The 24,902-nt window shown below is 36.6% G+C and overlaps 1 protein-coding gene across 1 annotated transcript in view; it reads right to left on the minus strand.

Moving 5' to 3' along the window:
* ENPP1 (ectonucleotide pyrophosphatase/phosphodiesterase 1) overlaps positions 1–24,902 on the minus strand; it is a 68,609-nt gene that overhangs the window by 12,475 nt on the left and 31,232 nt on the right. Inside the window, exons 3-18 of the mRNA XM_040449180.1 lie at positions 22,727–22,843; positions 21,782–21,907; positions 20,584–20,644; positions 17,976–18,073; positions 15,414–15,493; positions 14,391–14,510; positions 13,224–13,333; positions 12,353–12,418; positions 11,973–12,045; positions 9,064–9,172; positions 7,982–8,113; positions 6,428–6,459; positions 5,128–5,255; positions 3,897–3,966; positions 2,890–2,977; positions 1,284–1,453 (exon numbers count right to left, since the gene is read on the minus strand). Of these exons, the coding sequence (XP_040305114.1) occupies positions 1,284–1,453; positions 2,890–2,977; positions 3,897–3,966; positions 5,128–5,255; positions 6,428–6,459; positions 7,982–8,113; positions 9,064–9,172; positions 11,973–12,045; positions 12,353–12,418; positions 13,224–13,333; positions 14,391–14,510; positions 15,414–15,493; positions 17,976–18,073; positions 20,584–20,644; positions 21,782–21,907; positions 22,727–22,843 (1,580 nt within the window). The remainder of the gene's footprint in view (positions 1–1,283; positions 1,454–2,889; positions 2,978–3,896; positions 3,967–5,127; positions 5,256–6,427; positions 6,460–7,981; positions 8,114–9,063; positions 9,173–11,972; positions 12,046–12,352; positions 12,419–13,223; positions 13,334–14,390; positions 14,511–15,413; positions 15,494–17,975; positions 18,074–20,583; positions 20,645–21,781; positions 21,908–22,726; positions 22,844–24,902) is intronic.

Raw genomic sequence — 24,902 nt, forward strand, 5'->3', positions numbered from 1 at the left:
GAAGATAAAAATTCGGATGACAGCTGCAAGAAGACAAAATTGTTACATAAGCACAACACCATCAATGAAAAATAAGAATTGCTGTTTTATAATTTTTATCCCTACTCTGATAGTCTTTCTACGAGCCTAAAACAAAATGGAAGGCATAAAATCAACTGTTCCCCAAATCTCTATCTTCATGGACACTATCAATTTTGTTCACTTGTTATCACAAATTTTTATCTTCTTAAAACTATATATTAAGATAGGAGTAAAAAGAAAACAGTGCCGGGGTGCCTGAGTGGCTCAGTCCATTAAGCGTCTGACTCTTGGTTTTGGCTCAGGTCATGATCTCATGGTTCATGAGACCGAGCCCTGCATCAGGCTCTGCATTAACAACTTGAAGCTTGCTTGGGATTCTTTCTCTCTCTCTGCGCCTCCCCCATTTGCACTGTTTCTGTCTCTCTCAAAATAAATAAACTTAAAAAGTAAAGTGCCATATATCCATTTCTTGCCAAAAAATGTTGTTTTGCCTCTAAATTTAACATGAACTGAGGGGTGCCTGGGTGGCTCAGTCAAACATTGCACTCTTGATTTTGGTTCAAGTCATAATCTCATAGGTTCCTAGATTGAGCCCTGCATTGTCAGTGCAGGGCCTGCTTGGGACTCTCTCTTTCCCTTCCCCTGTTCACTCTCTCTCTCTCAAAATAAATACACATTAAAAAATACTTTAAAATAAACTGAGATATATTTTAGGAAAAGAATACTGTGACTGGTTTATAATCAAGACCTCACTGCTAGGACAGTAGCACAGATTCCATGATTCAGGATGCTCCAGAACTTAGCTGGACTTCTCCCAACCTGAACCCAAGTCAAGTCACAGCACCAAGGGATAAAAACAGAAGTGAGGGCTGCCTGGGCAAAGTTAAGCATCCGACTTCAGCTCAGGTCACATCTCATGGTTCATGGGTTTGAGCCCTATGACAGGCTGTGCATTGACAGTGTGGAGCCTGCTTCGGATTCTCCATCTCCCTTCCTCTCTGCCCTCCCCCGCCTATACTTTCTCTCTCTCTCAAAAATAAATAAATAAAAATTAAAAAGTATGTGAAAATGCAAAAACCAGGAAGAGGAAAAATAAATAATAAAAGGGCTGCACGTGCGTGCTTACTTGGAATTAAACATAAATATGTATTTATGCTCACTTATACATTTTAATTTGATCCTGAAGTGTTTCTATAGCACATGCTATGCAGAGGGTGCTGTAAAATCACACAAACTGGGCTACACTTTTTGTCAATACTTACAGAGGGATCACATGAACAGTCAAGGTTATGTCTGGGCGTTCTCGTGAAGGGGCACTGTGCCAGGGGGTGGGCTTCTTTGGGATGCGTTGGGGTGTAAACAGGATTCTTTAGAAGGTGGTTAAGACTTCCGTGAGTTCCATTATTAGGAGCAGGTGACAAATTCAGTAAATCTGCATAATGCCAAGAATGGTAAATGGTTACCTCGAGGTTTCAAAATCAAATAAATGGTAGACTTACACTATTTTTATCTTTTTAGAACTAAATGTATGGAAGACTTCTTTACTCTCTACCTAAAATAAAACTATAAAACTCTCTTGAATTTGAGAGCATTTAGGACTATGCTATTGTTTTTTTTTAGTATATATGCTGCCGAAGCAAGCACATGACTATGCTATTCTTAATGGAATTACTGATATTCTGCTGTACGTCTCTAATGAAACTTCTGAAGTTTAAAGTGTATAATAACTATAGTTACCACCATTGCATACTAATGTCAATCACTGTGCCAATATATTTTTCTTAATTAATCCTCAAAACAATTTAATAAGTTATTGTCAACATTTGGTAGATGAATAATCCCAGTGCTTTGCTCAAGGCCTCAAAGCGACTAATGTAGTAAGACCTACGCTTCAAAACCAGCTTTGTCTGAGTCTAAAACTCCTGCTCTTGGGGCGCCTGGGTGGCTCAGTCGGTCCGTGAGCGTCCGACTTCAGCTCAGGTCACAATCTCGCGGTCCGTGAGTTCGAGCCCCGCGTCGGGCTCTGGGCTGATGGCTCAGAGCCTGGAGCCTGCTTCCGATTCTGTGTCTCCCTCTCTCTCTGCCCCTCCCCCGTTCATGCTCTGTCTCTCTCTGTCTCAAAAATAAATAAACATTAAAAAAAATTTTTTTTAAATAAAATAAAATAAAACTCATGCTCTTGATAATAACAATAGCAAACACTTAAACAGTAAAGCACTTAGGATATGCCTGGCACTGTTTTAAGTGCTTTACGATATATTAATTCATTTGAGTATATAGGCCCCCACTGAAAGAATCATACTCAGGACATATTTAAGGTTTTGCAAATGTCTAGCATCATTATCAGAAAAAGGAAGTAATACTTAAAACATAATATCCAACCATAAAGGTATTAATTAAGAAAAGTACAGAGTAAGTCAATAACATATCTAATGGGTCCTCCTCCATTTCTACAACTGTGACATTGTCACCCATTGAACTATTATTGCTACCAGAGGTTCTGCCTCTTTTGCGTTCCCTTCACAGACTCCAAACTCTTTCCCGGGCTTCCACCTGACGCCTGAGTCAATTGTCGTATCATTAAGCCGAAGGCCTGGCAAACTGCTAGGCACTGGGGATGTACAGACCTCACAGCTCTGGGTGTTGCAGTTTACCTGTGTGCAAACCCGTGGAAGAGACACAGTAATCAGATGGCAATGATCCACATATTTTTTTCAATGACTCTGGGTCAGGAAGGTGAAAGGTAAAAATGTGATCTGTCTCACATCATCATCATCTCTACAGAGATGCCCACCGTGTGACTTACTTTTCATAATCCTATTCCAGCTCTGTTTTCAGAAGAAATGAAAGAAGCCTGTTCACACTTACCACACATTAAATTATAGACTTCAATACTTTCAAAAGAGTCAACTTCGATGCTGTGCTTGAAGCCAGGTCCATAGCCGATAAAGAGAGCCTAGATTGGCCAGAAAAGTTAACAGTTTATCAGTTCATATCACCTATGTATGCAGCTGGTGAAAAAAATTATTTTATATTATCCATATTGTACATATATAAACTGGTTATGTTAAGATATCAGAAAAATACCGTGCCCACAGGCTTCATAGGATATGGTGTTAACCCCTGTTGCACATGTAATCTAAGGACATGTAGGATACTTCTCTCAGCTTTACTGTGATTCCTGACTTGACAGTCAGAAGAGAACAGATGATGAAATTGTTTCTCATCTGTGAAATGGGATATAAATGTCACTCTGCCCACCCTACACAGTGCTGTAGGGATCAAATTAAATAACTGTTGTGCGTATATTTTGAACTTTTAAATTGCTAGATGAATGTAAGGCATTACCTTCATTTAGAACAAGTATGATATCTTTTCTCCTCTTAAATCACCAGCTTTCATTTACTGTGAAAGCAATATTCTTAACGGAACACAAACATATGCAAAATGATTATTAGAAATTTAGTATGAGGTATAAGTCCTTTAATACGTCATACGTGCCTGAAACATGAATATTTTAACAAATTCTATTAATACCATGCTCAAAATAAAATGACTATATGCAATCATATGATTCATTAATTCTCATCCAAGACATGTAAGCACAATCCGTGTTTCTAAATCTAAACTTTGAGAGCTTGTTTGGAGGTTCTAGCAGGGGAGCGCAGCTACTCGTATACTCTTGACCAAAGAACGGTCCTCCTCTATCAGGGAAGGTCGTCCTCTTCGACCGAGCACTGGGTGTTGTATGGAAACCAATGTGACAATAAATTTCATATTTAAATAAATAAATAAATAAATAAATCTAAACTTTGTATATTAGTTTTTCTTCAGATACAAACTACTATTTTTTTAAGTATATCAGATTTACTTACTTGCATATTTGAAAATATATTGTCAGAACCATGGAATCCAATTCCACAATGCTTCCTTTCTGCAGGATTCCTAATTTTGACATAGTATGAATTAATGATGTGAAGTCTATTCATAGTGCAAAATTTAAAGTCACATTATTTCTGTTAATCAAGAATAAGTAACTATTTTGTTAAACAAACCAAAAAATGGTAAACAAAACCACCTGGCTTTGCAAAGCAGTAAGAGGCCACCCTTATCTTTTATTTTGCAGACAAATCAACCATAAATGCAGGATGGCATAGAGGAAAAAAGCCACTAGCACTGACACAAAACTAGTTTTGAACCCTGACTATGCTATTTGCTAGCTGTGACACTGGCCATGTAGTTATCTTATCTTCGTTTCAGTCTTGTTGTATTGGGTGGTCTGTACAAATTAAATGGCTTAGCCTAAAGCAATCTTTGGAATATAGATGCTCGTAAAATATTGGTTCTCCCATGAAGGCAAGGACCATCCCTTCTTTCAATGTTTTTCTTCCAAACACGAAAAGCACAGCCCTCTAGTAAAAGTAGAGACAGTGAAACTCTTAAAGTGAATCCTGGTTCATTGCTTAGGTTTTGTTTGACAGGGGTATTTATTGCCCCTGGCTTCCCGGCAACCATCCAAAGAGTTAATTATCAGGCTTTGAGATATTAACAATATTAACCATCCAAATAATTCTCCAACACATCAATAAACTGAGCTGAAAAAACAACTTTGTAAAATGAAGAAAGCAATCGCTCATTATCGTAAAGAGGTTTTACCAATTATTCGCTGGATCTGAAGGTATTATTAGGATAACTGTAATGTGCAGAAGAGATAAGAGCAAGTGGTAACACCAATGTGGAACATAAATAATCAATATGGATGTGGGCAGAGGGGTGGCTCCCAGCTGGGGGTGGATGGCCCTCCCCAGGGAACCTATAGCAATGTCTGCAGACATTTTTGGTTGGCTCAACTATGGAAAGGGTGCTTTTTCATCTAATGGGTAGAAGCCAGGGATGCTTTCAAACATCCCACAATGCACAGGACAGCGCTCCACAACAATGGTCTGACCCCAAAAGGTCAATCCCGGGTTGAGAAGCCCCAGGACAGAGTGAAGAGAATCATCTGTGCACAGTTTTCATACAACAACACTGTTGAAAAGGGCCCAATGGTTACACTGAATGACTAACATATCAGGTGAGGTTTACCTGGAAACCATCAGAACTTACAATGCAAGTTGCCACTGAGGATCCAAATAGAATGTCAAGGGCTCAATCCTGTCGTTTTTGGCAAAGTGCAAACGCTTCGGTAAGAAATGCTTGAGGTAAGGTTTGAAGTGCTGGTTTGGCTCCCGGCACTGATATTACAGAAGGTAAAGAAAAACTCTTATTTCGATATTTTCTTAGGTGTAAACTTCTCTTGAGACTGTATTCTAATTCCGTAAGATTTTTTTTCTGTTAAAAATTTTACCAGTCTGCTCAGTAAGTCACAGATGCAAAAATAACGGAGTCCCTCTATTCCCAACGATTCAATATTCGTATTTTTCACAGGAAATCATAATTGCTACATAAAAAAAAAACTAAAATTCTTAGACTATGCCATTCATTAATATTTGGGTTATTATCGATGATACCATTTCCAAACATTCTTATAACTGCAATGGTAATCATTTTCTTCAATATTTAAAACACTTCGGGGCCCCTGGGTGGCTCAGTCAGTTAAGTGTCTGACTCTTGGTTTCGGCTCAGGTCATGATCTCACAGTTTTGTGAGCTGGAGCCCCATTCACACTGTGCAGAGACTGCTTGGGATTCTCTCTCTCCCTCTCTCTGTCCCTCCACTGCTTGTGTGCTCTCTCTCTCTCAAAACAAATAAATAAACTTTAATAAATAAATAAATAAAACATATCAAGTAAAAAAAAGTACTATAGATAACTCATCACCAAGTCAAGAATTTATTTTTTAAATGGGCATAAAAGGATTGGCAGGAAATATATAACAATGCCAACAGTACCTATGTTGAGATAGCTATAGACTTTTTCCCTTCTATTTTTTCCAATTATTTCTTTACTGTTATAAAAATTAATTGATGACAATAAATGAATTCTTAAAAACTTTCAATGCTGGTTTATTGGGGTGTGTCCTTAAAAATCTTTAGGGGCGCCTGGGTGGCGCAGTCGGTTAAGCGTCCGACTTCAGCCAGGTCACGATCTCGCGGTCCGTGAGTTCGAGCCCCGCACCAGGCTCTGGGCTGATGGCTCAGAGCCTGGAGCCTGTTTCCGATTCTGTGTCTCCCTCTCTCTCTGCCCCTCCCCCGTTCATGCTCTGTCTCTCTCTGTCCCAAAAATAAATAAACGTTGAAAAAAAAAATTTTTTTTTTAAATCTTTAAAAACTATAGGGTGTTTAAATGTTGGCCCACATAGCTCAAAAATTCTAATGCTAAAACATCCCAAGAACAGATACTGAACTTTTTTCTAAATATATATTAAAACTAACAATAAGTAAATAATGGAAAAATAAATACACTCACGGAAAGATTTCTGGCAAGGTCTTCATAATCAACTGAAGGGGGACAAAGATAAGAATTAATCATAGATGTTATGCTACAATTAGAAATAAAAATAAAACAAAAATGTTGAATGTCAGACTCAAACTCAAAGCAGGTTCCAAACAGCTTATTTAAACCATTATATATTAGTGATTGGTAGGAATGAGACAGATCTTTAGGAACCACCCCATGCCTGTGAAATCATGTCGTACTGTTAAATGAAGAAACAAGTTAAAGAGTATCTATCTATCCATCCATCTGTTCATCCATATGTGTGTCCATTCACCTGGCCATCCATAAATATGACCATGCATCTAGATCTAGTATGATTTCATGTGTAAAAATTAAAAAAAAAATAGTGTTTTATATACGCGTAGCAGATATCTGGGAAGACATTCCAAGCCTAACAGTCTTTAATCTCTAGAGAGAGGAAATGAGGTGTGAATTAGGGAGATTTAAGGAAACCGTTACTTTTTATTTTATATATTTTGATATTTGGTAACTCCAGAATTTCCAAATAAAAAGGACACTGGAGAACGTAGAAGAGAGAGCAAGTAGATAGTTTTGTAACTGAATTTGCATAGCAAGACCACACAGATTTACTTAGCGTCTTCTGTGCTACAAATCAATATATGTCTAGATTTCCAAAGATTCTTCTAGCCATACTTTATAAAAGTTTGAAAAAAAATTTCAGATACAATAAATGTTGTGTATATATATTTCATGTATGTATATTGGTAAATAAATATAGATATTTTTGCCTTAATTTGGGAAACAGAGGCCTAATGAGAGAAAGCTAAAGCTTAGTCATCCCATCCTAAACATCTCTGGGCACTGCCTCCGCCTATATGGTTTTATAACAGGTTTTATAACAATTGTATATGACTTTTAAGCAGGCTACAACAGAGGTGCAAACAGTTAGGAAATGCACTTGACTTGCAAAAGAATTAACATTTAAAAAATTTCCTTGGCAATTTGGGTTGCACATATGGTCAACACAGAATTGAAATTTCTTCTTCTCTGTTTACAAAACACATTCTCACTGTGTTTTAGAATGGTAAAAGAAAGTCATTTCTGAGGACAGAAACCAGCTGTTTATGGAATTATAAGAATTACAGAATTTCCTGCATTCCTCCTTGTGACAGAATATTATTTTATAACAGCTCTAAGTTATTTTAATGGAATGTCATTAATGAAACTTGAATAAATGCAGATGAACTTTTAAGTTTTGTTTTGTTTTTTGTTTTTGTTTTTATTTTTAGTACAAGTAATCTCGAACCCAATACAAGTAAAACACACACTACGACATAAAAATGTACTGAGCACACACACATAATATGCTTAGAAACGAAAAACAAAAATAAGTGGTTAGATCTATGTCTTGAATAAAATCCCTTTGGGTGCAGAAGACCTGCATTGGAGATTTAATCATGCAAAGGAAATTAACTTGATGCACTTTAGTGTGGAGATACAAAAATTTAGAGGAATGTATTCAGAATGTAATCACATTCAAAGTTAGCGTCCATATATACTTACATGAAAAGTACTTATCCGGGACATCAGAGGGTCTCAAGCGAGCGGCAGGTCCATATACAATTTTAATATTTTTAACGTCTCCCAAATATTTATTCAGATACACATATTTCTTGCAACTGCCTTGTTCCATGCCTAGGAGAAAAAAATTCCCAAACATGTTACAACTTCAATAAAGAATTTCACACATGGAAGAGAATTTCCTTCACTCCCAGAATTTAATTCAATAAATATGTGCTCAGTGCTCATGTGAGTTAAACATCTAGTAGGTAAGACACAGAACTTCAGCTGTATCCACCATTTCACTTAAAAAAAAATCTTTTCCCCTTCATCCACAATTACTTTGTTGTTTCTTCTAATTTAGGTAGGTGAGGAGGAATATCACAGCTTCAGACCAAATAGCAAAGCTGTGTTGTTTTCATAAGACCACCTAGAATAGTAACTGGTATTATAAAATTCTCAGTCTCATTCCAGAACTGCATTTTCTTTGGAACAAAACTTCTTACAGCTATTTCTAGAAATAGCTTTTAGCAATTATTTCTGACACAAACAATAACAACAAGAAAAAAAAACAAACGAAAAGGGCGTGTTTTTTCTTGTACATTCATTGCTTCTGCACTCTCAAGGCTGTTACACAAACATGTTCTAAAGGCCAAATAAGTAAAAAGTGAAATTAACATAGTGCTAAAATTAATACATACTGCTCCTAAAATCAGATTTTTATGCTAAATAGAAGAGGTACATAATAATGTATTCATTAAATCTAAAATTATTACACTACATTTACCAAAATTAAACAATAAAAAACTTTTTTTAATTTTTCAAAATTCCTGGTACAAACCTTCCTCAAATCAGGAAATGGGTGCATTATCATTGATAGCTGTGAATTCTGTGCTTTACTTGTACTTTATATTTTATATAATTTTTTCCTAAACATTTTCCACAACAAACTACATTAAAAAAAAAAACAACAACAAAGAATTAACTGTAACAATCAAAATAAATAATGAAACAATAACCAGTCAAGGAACCCTTTTTTGGGGCACCATTTAACCTGAAGGGTAAATGATGAAAATTCAGGTTACCATGATCTGAAAGAAGGATGAGGTTCAGGCACTGATGCAAGTTCAGCTCCTTTAGACCGTCCATCAGCATGCCAACCATGTTGTCAACCCTCTGCAAAGCTCTGATGACCTAAGAAAGGGAAGCAATGTCATGTGATGGATTCCATATTAACGGCTATTTCTATGTAAAGCTATCTCTGTTCATAAAGGAAAAGTTCAGTGGATGCAGCTGCTATGATGAACTACATATGATTTGCATTAGGCTAAGACAAGCCAGGTAAGACAATGCCCATTAATAAAAAGAAGGGCCCAAATCCCGTACATGCTCAATCCTAAGTACTGGAAATGTCACTAGCCGACCTGATCGTCTAAATTGCCAAAAATGTTAAAATTACTCATGAAATGCTTTATAGTTCATTATGTTTGATTTTTAAAACTAGAACTCCTAGGGTGTGCCTGGGTGGCTCAGTCAGTTAAGCCTCCAACTTTGGCTCAGGTCATGATCTCACAGTTCATAGGTTCGAGCCCCATATTGGGCTCTGTGTTGACAGCTCAGAGCTTGGAGCCTGCTTCCAATTCTGTGTCTCCCTCTCTCTGCCCATCCCCACTCACACTCTGTGTGTGTCTCTCTCTCTCAAAAATAAATAAACATTGACAAAAATGTTTTAAATTAGAACTCCTAGGAACCCATTATTTCCTTGCAAACTGCATGTATTTTGCACACATCTATCACGAGGACAGACTAGCAAATAGTTTTAGTAACTTGCTTTTGACATTTCTCTTTTTGGCTCTCCTTTCAAAACCAGGAAAATTCTTTGCAGCTCTACATGTGCTTTCTGTAATGTATCAAATCAGTCTTATCTCTACAGTCAATTTATTCCACTGTAATAATGAAACAACCTCCTTCAATATGATCTTTCATTCAAAGCCACCCAAGTAATGCAAGTTGGAGTTTTTAAGTATTAAAATCAAGTGGGTTTTGATGTGCCAGTAATATTAGAATTTAACAGAATTTACAAGCTGGTGACTATGATACAAAAAGCAAGGGGCTCAATCTTGAATGAAGATGAATCACAAAAATAGTCCTTTGGAAAATCTTCAGTGAAATTAGAAAAGGCAGCACCGATTTCATAATTTATATGAGCTGATAACCAAACAATTACAAAATGATCCTCAGACTTCCTTGTAGCCAGACTGACCTAGACATGAGTTGTGTCAGTGAATTTAGTGAAAGAATAAAAATTACACTAGCATCTGGTCAATTGTCAAACCAAGATAACACCGACACAAAACTTTTCCCTGTCACCAATTATGACCCAGTCACCTTATTGACCATGTGTGTTCCTTACCCCACCTCTAAAGAGCAAAGCAAGGGCACACGGAATTACTAACTACATTAGAGCTGCTGGAGATGTTAGGAGCTAATAGACATGTTAGGATAGGCTCTGGTCTGGACTCTGTGCTAAAGAGACTTTGAGGCTCACAAACTACGCAGACTAGGGTGAAATTCTAGCTATTCCTAGTCTTTTATCTCCTACAGTCATATGGGGGAAGAGATAACAAGGATTCTGAGATTAGGGACCCTGGCTATACCTCTTCTTCCTTTCACCATGACCACCAATATTCCTAGATCCCTACTCCCTGTTTCTTTTCAGATCTTGGGTCACAGATAAAATATACGGCATAAGGGAAGTCAGCTTAGAAGTACAAGGAAAGAAGCTCAAATCGTTTTCTGTTCCAATGCTTCCTCTGCTCCAAGATATAAAAATTCTATGGCCGCACAAAAACTGAAAGCAGTATTTGACCTTTCAAAGCACTATACCGATTACAAACCTAGCCAGGGTTGGGCTAAGTTCCTAAAAGGGTGTCAGGTCAAGTAAGATCTCATGTTGACAGCCTTAGTACATGAGCCATTTCCCCATCTCTAACTTCCTAGTAACTGTTCAATAAAACCATGGTTATTTGAAATTTTCTGTAGTGTTGACAAAATCTCCTATTCTTTAATGCCCAAGCTCTGTTGTAAGCATGATCTCAGAGGTCAGAGCTAGATCTCCTAAGGTGGAGAGATCATAGTAGGCTTCTTGTGTTATTTGACTAATTCTCCTCTATTTACATAGAAAATTGAGCACTGGATGCCATATGTAAGAGAGGAATCACTGGATTCTACCTCTGAAGCCAAGACTACACTGTATGTTAACTAACTTGAATTAAGAAGAAAAAAAACAAAACTTAGGGGTGCCTGGGTGGCTCAGTCAGTTAAGCGTCCAACTTCGGCTCAGGTCATGATCTCACAGTTCGTGAGTTCAAGCCCCACGTTGGGCTCTGTGCTGACGGCTCAGAGCGTGGAGCCTGCTTCGGATTCAGTGTCTCCCTCTCTCTGCCCCCCTCCCTTGTTCGTACTCTGCCTCTCTCTCTCAAAAAAAAATAAATAAATAAATAAACAAATAAACATCAAAACAAGAACTAAAAAAAAAAAAGAAAAAAAAAGAAACCAGTCTATGGACAGGCCAGAACCCTGGCTACCTGAACCTTTGCTATCCACACTCTTGTTTCTCAAACACAGAATAAAATAAGTCAAGATTTAAAAAAAAAAAAGAAAGAAAAAAAAAATTGGAGTCTTACCCATTTACAAAACTTCCAAAGACCCTTAGTTTTTAAGCCAATGTAGGGATAAATGTAGTGGATAAAGACTTTGGAAATGAGAATATGGAATTTAATTTACCATCAGTTCAACTGAGCACTGTGGAAAGTATAGACAAGACTACTGTTATTTTTACTAGAGTGCATCCTTTGGTTTAGTTAAAATTGTGCTTACTACTCTTCCCAGAATCATGGAATCTTGCTAGAATGGTCTAGAAACCTGCTTCAAAGCAGGTTTAGTTACATGACACCAGGTTTCATGAAGTAATCACTGATAAAAAGGTACTTACCTCACTGCTGACTGGTCCATATGAATGACCTGAAGAATCTGGTTCTTCTAAATACAGAGTGTAAAAGTGTGGTCTAAATCAAACAGCATCAAAATGTAATATTTTATAAACACATTGTAAAACAGAATGGAAAGAATAATTTAACAATTGATAGTGATTAAAAAGTCTACAACACTGGGGTAACATTTCTAATCTTTCTGAGAAATAATTTGCAGATTTGGAGTTCTTCAAAATGGTAGCCATAAGAGCTCCCTAAAGAGTTTATTTGGATATAAAATGCGAGAGCCAACTGCAAAGTTTTCTTGCTGCTTATTTTTAAATATTCTGTGATATCTATAAAACAAAGGAGTAGTTACCATACAAATTAGTCGTCTACATACCTTTCATCTTTAGGAAGCTGCAACCACTTAAGAACAGCTAAAATCCTTTCTTCAAATGGTACTGAACTAAAATTAAGGATAAACAAAATTAAATAGTCTGTGACATTGTTTGAGCTTAAAATATCAGTGTGTTTCTTATTGACAAGCACACTGAAAGACTAAAGCAATTACATGCATTAATTGTGTTTGAAACAATGTAAAAGTTTTATTTGAAAACTCTAACTTGTTTTCCCAATAAAGGACCAAAAGTTAAGGTTCACATTGGGGAAGCTTCGATCTGGGGAAGAGGATGAAGGCAAGTGTTTAATTTGCTGACATTTTTGTTATGTAACTAATATTTATTAAGCATTTATTGCCAATTACAGTTCTAAATGGTGTCCCCATAAACATCCCAATGAAAGCTGCAACTAGGTTTAAAAATGTGCTTCTGACATCTACCTGATGATATTATGCCTGTATCTGAGAATAGCAATTGCTACCACGTGAATAACCCATGCGTCCACCATACATTTCACAAAAGGTACCTGATGGAGAACTCATTTGCTCATGACTCTTAAAAAGTTGGAGTCCGTCACTATGACTTCATTTTTTATTCCTGCCCAAAGATCTGAATGCAAACTGTAACACGTAACCAGCGCTTTCTAGACAACCTCCAGAAAAAACTTTGTCTAGTTTCACTGTCCATCCATCCCTTCAAAACTCACCTACCCTCCACCTAAAAGCCATCTGAGATAGAGTTCTTATTCTGGCCATTCTCATTTTTCAGCTAACGCACTATGCAAATGCTAGAACTTAGAACTTGATAAAAAGGAGAAGCTGAGTTTAAAAAATAAATAAATGAGCAATTCTGAAAAAGTGCATCTATACCTACCTATTATATATTTTATAGGTGTCTGGGAAAATTCCATTAATTTCCACGTCTGATCCTGGCCAGAAAAATGTACCACTTTTCAGGCCTTGATATTTAGCAGTGATCCAAATCTGGGGAAGAGAATGAAGGCAAGTCAGAAAATTACACAACTGTTCACTTCTTAGCAAAGTATACACTCATGTAACATCAGTGTGTTTCCCTCAAGTGCTAGACGATGTTTGAGGTTAAGGAGCTCCAGCAGCGAGACTATAAAATAATCACTTAATATGACTCTGAACAGCAGCAAAATGAAATAATTAGAACTTAAATTAACCTAAAAAATACAGACAGTCCGTTTTCAGAAATCTCTGCAACTTTCAGAGCCACACCCCTACTTAATGGGGTTTCCCCTGGAAAGAAGAAAAAAACCCCAAATATACATGTGCTTAATTTGCTGACATTTTTGTTATGTAACTAACATTTATTAAGCACTTATTGCCAATTTCAGTTCTAAACAGCATCCCCCTAAGCATCCCAATTATTAATTTAGATAATCCTCACAATAACCCCGTAAGGTTAACAGTATTATCTACAGTATAAACATGAGAAAATGGAGGCAGAGAAAGAATAATTTGCCCAAAGTCACATAGCTTTAAGTGTCAGCACTAAAATTTGAATTTATACCCTGTAAATTACCCATCATGCTCTTTTTCCTTCTAAGAAGAATATCAAGACTATCTAAAAAGACCCCATGGGATTTTTGTGGACATTTCTGAAAAATACAAAGAAACACATCTAAGTCATGGCCAGAAAGAATCTTTGTGTTAGCCAATGCAAATGAAGTCAAAGTTTACCTCCTTCAGAAACCATTAGTGTCATGTGGATCAAAAGATGGCCCTGACGACTTCTATACACTCCTGGTGTATAGAAGGTGGAATGAAGCAGAAAAGAAAAATGGTTCAGAATTACCCAAACCCAGTTATGAAATAAACTACTCTCATTACGCAATGATACAAGCTGTGTTCAGGATGATCAGCATCTGTCTCCATTTACAAAAGGATGGCCACGACACAATAAATGAAGTAGGTTATTAAAAGCTCCAGAGAAATCTGGTAGTTTACTCTGATTGAAATAGAAGAGAATTAAAAAAAAAAAAATCTTAGTAGCCAAAACAAACAAACAACTCACTGGTTCTCCTTTGTACCACTCAGGATTAAATTTCTCTTTACTTTTAAGTGCAAAGTAAGCATTCATCTTGGGATCATATATTTTATTGTCAATTATGCCATGGGATTCTGGATAAAGTCCCTAAAAAATATAAAAACAGGTTTTATGCAAGTTGTGAGGTATTTTTTGTTTTCATGTTAAATAAAATCACAAAACAAAATCATCAAAGAGAAACATGTAACTGAAGCTACAGGGAACTCGGCAGAGTTAAGGAGGAAAGAACAAAACTTTGGGATTTTTAAAATACAACCAACCACTCAAGATTTTATATGGTATTTGTACTTTATTTAACAGGAGAAAGTAAGTAGGAATGCTATGGATAAGGGCCTATATTAATAGGCAGCTTCCTCAATTTCTAAAAAAGTGCCCTATTTCCCCATTGCATTGCTGAGTAAGGAATTTCTGTAGAACAAACTATGTTTTGGTTCAGTCTGAGAAGAGCTTGCATTAATACAAGCTAAAGAATTCATTTTCTGGCTTGAACCCTAACACCTAATGAATTTGACTTTTCTCTTGGACTCCAATTAAATTGGCAAACTTTGAAACAAAAACAGGGCTGTAATCCTATCTAGAGTCAGGCAAAGTGGCTTGCTTAAATTCATACATCAAGATGACTGGAACAGGTTGAGAATCCATGAGTGTAGGACAGATTTGTACCAACAAAGCAAGCTACAAAACCATAAGAAGAAACAAGACACAAAAATTGGAGAATCTTAAAGCTGAAAGGAAACCAAGAACTCAGTTCTTAGAGTCTTCAGTCACCTCTTTTCAAGATGGAAAAATTGAGACCAGAATGAAAGGGATCCTCCCCGAACTACACCTAGTTGGTGGCAGAGGCAAAGACCAAAACCTAGGTTTCCTTGCTTAACTGCATTTTGGAAAAAAGTTATTCTTTTCTGATCTGATGTCTAATTATTCCCTCGAAAAATGTAACATTTACATCTCACTTCTGTGAACATATAAAAATTGAAATGTGGAGCTTACAGTGACAATGCTGTAGTGATTGGGAAAAGTTTTTGTTGGATATACTGGTCTCATGTTTCTGGTATATGTTCCACAGTTTTCTATAAGGGAAAAAAAATCAAAGATTGTTGTTAAATGCAATCAATAATCTGTTTAATTCATCTAGCTTTGGTACGAAGTAAGTCTAAATAGTATTAAAAAAAACTAACCCAGGAGGGATTTACAACCATATGAAAATTTAGGGTTAATTATAAAGCAACACTGCAGATTCAAATTCAGTGTTCAAGTTAGTTTTCCTCAGATAAATATTAAACAAAATAATTAAGTCTATGAAATAATTATCCCATACTTATCAAAAACATTAAGTTCCGGGTAGACCATTTGTAATAATGATGCCTACTAGATCTTTGTCTGATATTATTTGGTGGTCACATACCTAAATTACAAGAGATAATTTAAAAAAAGCAAACTGCATCCTATGATTTCACTCATCTGTGGAATTTGAGAAACTCAACAGATGCCCACAGGGGAAGAGAAGGAAAAATAAAATAAAAACAGAGAGGGAGGCAAACCATAAGAAACTCTTAAATACAGAGAACAAACTGAGGGTTGTTGGAGGGGTGTTGGGTGAAGGGATGGGCTAAATGGGTGATGGACATGAAGGGAGGGCACTTGTTGGCATGAGCACTGGGTGTCATATGTAAGTGATGAATCACTGATTAGAAAATAAAGGAGAGAAAAAACAAACTGCACGAGTAGCAAAATCTGCAAAATTAAAACAACGGTGAAGCAGTAGCTGGGGTGGCAGTGTCTCAGTCTGAAAATCCAGAATCAGCTCACTCTGGACATACTCAACACTGCTCTAAAGACAAAAAGCCATCTCTGGCTTCAAGTTAGAGAAAGGCACAGAAGTCAGACTGTTCCAGATTTAGCCCTGGTGTCACACTCCTTTTCTCCCGCCTCTGCTATTAAAAAAAAAACAACAACAACAAAAAAAAACATAAACCTAATGATTCTAGCATCTCAATAAGTCATTGCCAAAAAAATGCCCCTCAGGTTGGCATGTGTCTATCTCAATGCCTTCCAAACAGTGCAGAATTACAGAGTATGTTCCTCAATTATCCAAAGCTGGGGCTTAGGCAAATGGTGTACTGATTTCTTTTAAACGTCACATACAGGTAGCTACAGCTATTTAATTCTGAACTCAGGATGCAATGTTTGGTGCCATTGAAACAAACTTTCCTTTTAATGGCAACAAAGGGCCAGATTCAAGCTTCAAAGCCCATCACGGGCCTAACAGGTAAGAATAAAGCCTTCCCTGCTCTTGCATGCTTTTTGCTAAAGACTTTTTTTTTTTTTTCCAAGTCAAATAATTATTTACAAAAACGATTTTCTTTTAGGTAGAAATTAAAAACTGAAATTTTGGGCACCTGGGTGGCTCAGTCAGTTAAGCATCCCACTTTGGCTCAGGTCATGATCTCGCAGTCCATGAGTTCGAGCCCCACATCAGGCTCTGTGCTGACAGCTCAGAGCCTGGAGCCTGCTTCAGATTCTGTGTCTCCCTCTCTCTCTGCCCCTCCCCTGCTCACACTCTCCTTTCTCTCCCTCTCTCTCTCTCTCTCTCTCTCTCTCTCAAAATAAATAAACATTTAGAAAAACTGAAATTTTAAAAAGATACTCCCAAATTATTTTGGTTTGTCATAAAAGAAGTATAATAAATGTGCACATGTATTTACTGAGAGTGATTTTAATGTTTACACTAATCTCATACACTCAAGCCTAATAAATAATATTTTACAATTCAGAACTCCAACATAGTTGTATTTACTTCCATTTCAGTTTAGCGTTCCACTGGAACTACTTAATTATTGATCACTGATAATGAGCAAAGTTCTCTAATTTTTATACCCATAAACTATTTTTTTTTCCTTTTTCAGTAACGATGATACAAGTAATACCCATATAACTGGGGGTTAATGTGATTTAAAACTCTGGCATTAATATTAAGAAAAGACTATTCTACTATTGCATCAATAATTGCAAACTATTCTACTATTGCATCATTGTAATCAATTCTGATTTCAGAATAATCATACAATTAAGGCCTTGAGTGAAGCAAAGAAATTGGAAGGATGCTACATGGTATTATAGGATAACTAGCAAATATTCAATGTCTACAGTACTAGAAGCATATCAGAAATACCTTCAGTTTTTGAAATTCTATTTTAAGATGTAATAATTATTAAATGATTTTTCCACAAAAGGAATCCAAAATTCTAATACATACAGATTTATATGCGTGTGTATATATTTATATACAACTGTATATATACACATGCTGTACGCACGTGTGTGTGTGTGTGTGTGTGTGTGTGTATAACTATTATCTTAGAAGTATTTAAAAGGCAGCTTCAAAGTAATTACAATATTGAAGACTAGTTCCTTATCATCAGGTTCAACTACTTTGCCATAGAGAGGTTTGGTAAAACACATTCTGCCAGTATTTTTCCAAAAAAAGACTGCCTCCCTAGTCTATCTCACTGAAACTGTGACACCTCAACAGTGAACTCCGAAGTTACTTACTTAGTCTGCTAATAACAGGAAGAAGGCCACCCCAAGTGTGTAAATATTCTGCCCTAAAGCCATCCAAAGAAAATAAGAGGGTAGGAGGTGCTTCAAACCTGGGTAATGAGAAAGAAGAAAAACAATGTTTAAAGAAGCAGAAGGAGGATACACATCCAATGAAGATTTTTCCCTGGCACAGGGAAAAATGAAAAATGAAAATTTTTCACTGAGGTCAGTATGTAATCTAAAGTAAATTAACAAGTTCAACAAGCATTCTTATAAAGGAGATATTACATTTATATTCATATATATGCTTTTATATTTCACTATATATATATATGTCACACACACACACACACACACACACACACACACACACACACATATATATATACACATATATCGTCTAATAGTATTTCAAGCATTTACACCATTTTGAGCCACCATATGGAGAACATCATTCATGGTTCCTGCTATTCCAAAAGCTGGACCAAATGCTACTAAAATGTAATAATATTTTCCCAATCTCCAGGAGAATAAATGTTAGCAACAGCATTTTCTAAATTATGTTTTTATTTCCATTAAGATTTTTCCTGAACAACCACCTTTTGATATTGTCTACATGAATCTAATAGATGGTACCCCATATCACAAAAATTATACATAATATTTGTGGTTTTTTAATTTTTTTTTCTAACGTTTATTCCTTTTTTTTTTTTTTTTTTGAGACAGAGAGAGACAGAGCATGAACAGGGGAGGGTCAGAGAGAGAGGGAGACACAGAATCTGAAACAGGCTGCAGGCTCTGAGCTGTCGGCACAGAGCCCGATGCGGGGCTCAAACTCACAGACAGCGAAATCACGACCTGAGCCGAAGTCAGACGCTCAACCGACTGAGCCACCCAGGCGCCCCCATAACATTTGGTTTTTAAGTTTACTGTATTTGAAAGATGTTACTATTTAGTTGAGAAGTTTGAGATGTATTTACTACATTTAAATAAATAAACAACAAATGATCCAAAGCTAGAAATGAACAATGAGGGCATGTGCGTGTGCATGCATGTGCACACACACACACACACACACACACACACACGATGTATGTGGTGCACTAATCCAAAGGAGGCAAAAAAAAAAAAAAAAAAAAAACCCACGTACAATGATGTGCTCAGTCAAAGTGAATAACTATGGAAAACTGTTACATGGCCAAACCCAAATGGGCATGGTTCAGAAATTTTGAACTTCTAATGATAATTGGGAGACTGTAGGGAGTTGGGAGTTGAACACTGCAGGATAACTATTAAAAAACTTTCCACTTAAAGCTTACTCAGTAATTTAAAATTTGAGAGCAAATGCTAAACTCTTCTTGCCTTTTTCAATTCTACCTCCTCCTCAGCTTACTCTCACATGCAAACACAAAAGAAGAAAAAAATATATATATTGGTATGTGATTTCCACTAACTAGTATTTGCATCATAGCTCAGTTGGAAGATTCCAGAACCAATGCCTAGGGTCTCAATGGTCCATCACTGTATAAAATTATTTGTATTCAATCAACATAAAACATAAACAGTTTATTGTGCCATCAGGTAAATAAACTGGTATAACTTCCAGTAGAATAACACATGTTCTGACTTATGATCTTATTGTAAAGAAAGGAAGAGTTACATATCCACTACAAGGATCAACATTACAACTGAAAAGTAATGATCAATATGTAGAAGGAAAAGAAAGATTAAAAATTCACTAAGTCTAAATTTTCCAAGATATCTTGAACTTAAAAGACAGCTCAAGGCACAGGAGCGCACCCTTTGAAAAAAGTCTCTTCTGTTGGAATTTTTTGGTTTGGGTTTAGTTTTTGCTGCTGCTATTACTGTTCTTTTAAACAAAACAAAAAAAAAGTACTGTTTCATCCAAAAGAAAAAAAAACGCCCATCTTATAAAGCAAAACTAAATTATATACACAAACAAAATAAGCTAACGTACAGCTTTAAAATGTTGAATAGTTTGGGAAAAAACTCATTACTTTAAAAAGGTAAAAATATGTTTCTGAAGATGAATAAGTCAAATTATATGAAATAGTAGATCTCAAGTGGAGCAAAGAAAATTTACGTTACATCTTCACAAAATCTCCCCCTTTGAATTCCACACAAGATTTTTTGATGGCCTAGTATACACAAGGTACTGGGCAAAATACTTTAAGGACAAAAAGAACAAAGATGAATTATAAAACTTATGCAACATTCTCTCACAGACACATTGCTTATCCCCCGAATTTATAAGTGAACCAAAATATAAAAAATAAAAAGGAAGCTGTAAAGTAACTTGCTACAGGTTTGATTCTCAAAACTAAGTAAAGGGCCTTTCTTCTTAAGGAGAAAGACAACACACTTCCAGCGACCCTCATGAATACTAAAGACTAAATAGTCGTGGCCTCTCTTTTTTCCATTAGCTTCCAGAGTGGGGAACATTCCATAATCAACGGTATGCCACAAGTGCCCACCACAGGGCCTGACTAAAAATAACATTTAATGAACCAATGACTAATTATTACTTTTATCTTTTCAATTTGGAAAGAGAAAAAAAAATAGTACCTTAACAAAATAGTATCTCAGAATATCATCTTACCCTGCTGGACACTTTGGCTCATTAATGTTCTCACATGTTTCTTCTACCCAACTCTTCTCGCCTAAAATATTTTCAAGAAATAAAACAAAGTGAACATATTGAATAGTGACAATAACTGTGATGCTGTGAGACATCTTAGGACAGATTCCAAAAACAAAACATGTTAACACATATATACGTAATATGGGTCATGGTTCTAGGGAAATACAATAAATACAGTAAGTTATTGTGTTTCAAAATAACTGCCAGTTGATATCAGGAAGAAAAACAATGAACAGAAAACTAAATGCAAGACTCAAACATGTGACTGCATTTGTGAGAACTTAAAGGCATCTCTTCCATTTTCAAGTTGTTCATATTTTCAGCCAACATTTACAACCCTCCTTTTATCCACTAACATCTTCTAGTATTAAATCCTTGATGTCTTAGTTCCTCTTATCAGTTTCAAAGAACCCTGCAACTGGATGAAACCTCACAATAGCATCAGTTTACATAATACCCTATATAACTTTGGGCAGTAATTTCACATCTACTCCTTCAACACATGGCATACATTGCTCTCATTTACATTACGAGGGAACCTGGAACGTAAAGATAGCCAGGACTACAAAAAGTGATCTTTCCACAAAGCAGCATTAAAAACGTAGCTAATATCGGGGCGCCTGGGTGGCTCAGTCGGTTGAGCGTCCGACTTCAGCTCAGGTCACGATCTCGCGGTCTGTGGGTTCGAGCCCCGCATCAGGCTCTGTGCTGACAACTCAGAGCCTGGAGCCTGCTTCGATTCTGTGTCTCCCTCTCTCTCTGACCTTCCCCCATTCATGCTCTGTCTGTCTCTGTCTCAAAAATACATAAACATTAAAAAAATTTTGTTTTAAAAATAAAAAAAAATTTTTTAAATGTAGCTAATATCAAAATAACATGAAGGGGTGGCAGCAGGAGAGTGAACTACTATAGACAGAACAAGATTTGCCATGTGTAAATAGTGATTCTTAAACGACTGATGAGTACGAGATTCATTACATACTTTCTTTATTTGAATTTTACTCTAATAAGATGTTTTTTAAGTATTTTTTCAGCTAAGACAGTTGGTCAACAAATATGACTCCTAATGTAAAAAATGACACCTGTGCAAAACCCAGCTAACACCTAGAAGGATGTCGGGCTGCTGCAGAGCCCGATGGGTGCATGGGAACCTGACCTCGGCACACAGAGCTATAGTTGACACAGCAGTCACCCTTGTCCCTGCAGTCATCCGAACAGGAGCAAAGGCTTCTGAGCAATCTTTTCTCACCACACCTGAACTTGCTGCAAGTCCATATGTGTTCTAGAAACAAATAACAACAAAAGACGTGTTATGGTCCCAATTGAACACATCCGAAGTAGACACAGAACTGTTCTCTTCTGGAGCACGATCCAGGAGGGACAACGAACTATTTCATAACTCAGTTACTCACAGAATCTGCCACCACAGGGGTCGACCTGAACTAACAGACAGAAAGCATGCAAGCAACAGCTGTTATTGTTTCACTAAAGAAAACAGAATTTCATCATTTGAAAACATGGGCAAACATGGTTATTATACAATTCACATACAGATCTTGGCTTTCTCCACCAGCCATTTTCAGGGTTCTCAACATTTAATCTGAAACTGGCTTACTCCCATTTAAATAGGAAACATGTCCTATGTAGACAAACCTGAATGGAACAGAAAATATACACATTCTGACGGTTTTATTTCAAAGTGTTAAGCAGGTTTCTAAGTACACCTGGAACGAACGTGACATTCTGTGTCAGCTACACTTCAGTAAAAAGAAGTGGATGTCTAAGAACTCTTGCTTTAGCGAGCCCACACTGAAAGTACTCGTATGTTTCAAGAAGACTTTTTGAAGTGTAAGTGCAAGTTCGATTACGTAGGCTCTCGGCATACGTTAAACACAAGCACAGTTTTGCTATCCATAAAGTGTTTAACAAAGGCAAAATACATGAAATTTCTTCTCTAAGGAAATGCAAAGGCCAATTTTTTAAAAAAAGCCTCAAGTGAGTTCAATAAATCACATTTCTAAAAAATGCAGAACTTTTTTTTTTTTTTGATCTTTGACTAGTGCCCATGACATCATCTTTTCCCCTGCGTATTTTTATTTACCTGGTTCTATACACGTCTCCTGGTAATCCAGACAGCAGTTTCCAAGGTCAACACAAGCAACATCACAGCGGCAGTTTCCAAATGTTCTCTCGAAGCAGCGACCTTTGCAACTTTTAACTGAAAATACCAAATAATGAGTTAGAAGTTTCTAATCACAGAATCAAGAAGCAAACATCAACTAGTATACATAAGTTAGATTCAAATCCTACCTTAGAAAATACAGATGGGGTAATGAAGTTACCCAAGAATCTTTTCACAAATACACATAGAAAGTGACCCAAAAAGAAAATTCTATCTCTTGTCATAGGGGGGAAAAAAGAAGTTTTAAAATTTATTATGAACCTTACCGGGTCTGATAAGACTTCAATACTTATGGCATGGTAAAGAAAAGTCAGAATAAGGACTTGTTCTTTTTATTTTTTTTTTTAAGTTTATTTATTTATTTTGAGAGACAGAGAGAGCGAGAGAGCGAGCAGAGAGAGGGAGAGAGAGAATCCCAAGCAGGCTCCACATTGTCAGCACAGAGTTTAATGCACGTCTCGAACTCAGGAATCATGAGATCATGACCTGAGCAGAAATCGAGTCAGACGCTTAACAGACTGAGCCACCCAGGCACCCCTCTGAATAAGGACTTGTTCTGAAAGTTTTATGCTTATATAACATTCTCTAAAATTCCAAACTGTGAGAAAAGACTTTAAAAGTGATTATCTGAATATTTCAGGAGGAGAAAGAATACCTGCCCCACCGTACTCTCACTCTGGGTGTATCAAAGAAGTAATGTGCTTATGCAGGACATTCTGCAGGACTGTCCCTCCCACCATCACCTAAAGTACGCATTTCACCTTCAGATCTGGTTCCTACACTCCCCAGTCAAGGTCCAATTTCCTTTGTTTAAGCTTTTGTAAAACCTTGTCCTTCCCCTCAGTCACTAATTCCATTTGAACTAGAATATTTGGTTAATATCCCAGTCTCACACTGAACTACCAACTTCCATTCATTCATTCATTCATTCATTCATTTACAGAGAGAGAGAGTGCAAGCAGGGTTAGGGCAGAGAGAGAGAGAGAGAGAGAGAGAGAGAGAGAGAGAACCCCAAGCAGGCTCAGCACTGTCAGCACAGAGCCAGATGTGGGGCTCAAACCCACAAACTGTGAGATCATGACCTAAGCTTAAATCAAGAGTCAGACGCTTAACCAACTGAGCCATTCAGGCATCATCCCTGGACTACCAACTTCTTGAGAGCAAAGTCCACACCTGCATTGTACCCAGCACACCGCATCCCTAGCGCCCAGCAAGATGCTTGACTATAGCTGGGACCAGTAAGTTTTTGTTAAATGGATAAATGGCAGATATGGAAGGAAAACTTTTAATTAAATACAATAATTTTATGTTGTATTTACTATATACCTGGAAAAAGCTAGGTTCTCATCAGATTACTAAAACATCAGGATGGTGAGGAAAACAAAAAACAAACCCACTTGTAAAATAATGAAAGTCCAACAGAAAAAAAAAAAAAAAAAAAAAGAAGAATCCTAGCTCCTGACTTTAGGGATCTCCTTACCCAAGAAGACACTGCCATAGAATTTAGCCCTCATGACACTGGGAAAATTGGCAATTTTAAAGACATGAAATGACAACAGTAATTTCTAAGGTCAGGAATACTAACATTCCTGACCTGGGCAGGGCCAGGGAAAGCTGTTAGTTAGAATAATAGCTACTACTTGAGGCTCATTATTAAGCACCTAGTAGTTTGTAAAATACTGCGCATACTATGTTAGGTTTAGATTAAAATTACTTTTTTTAAACCTTCAGTTTTATTTTTATGTGTTAAACTAAACTCAAAGTTTAAACTCAAACTAAACTACTTCATACCTATGCCTAGATGAACATTAAAGTCTGTAGCTATTTCATCTTGTTAAACTTAAGACACTTTTGCTCTGGATAGACGGCTGACCAAACACATGAAATTATACTACATTTAATTACTACATTTAATTTAAGCAATAAGTGAAAACTTAAAAATCAGTACACTTGTTTAAATGACCAATATTACAATCACAGAAGAGTTGAACAGGAAAATAATTTTTCAATTTTCAAAACTGAATTCCCAGGGCGCCTGGCTGGCTCAGTTGGTTGAGCATCCAACTTCAGCTCAGGTCATGATCTCACACTCCGT

The sequence above is a fragment of the Herpailurus yagouaroundi genome, unplaced genomic scaffold (assembly GCF_014898765.1).
Source record: "Herpailurus yagouaroundi ecotype Mexico unplaced genomic scaffold, PumYag 198, whole genome shotgun sequence".
Taxonomy (NCBI): domain Eukaryota; kingdom Metazoa; phylum Chordata; class Mammalia; order Carnivora; family Felidae; genus Herpailurus; species Herpailurus yagouaroundi.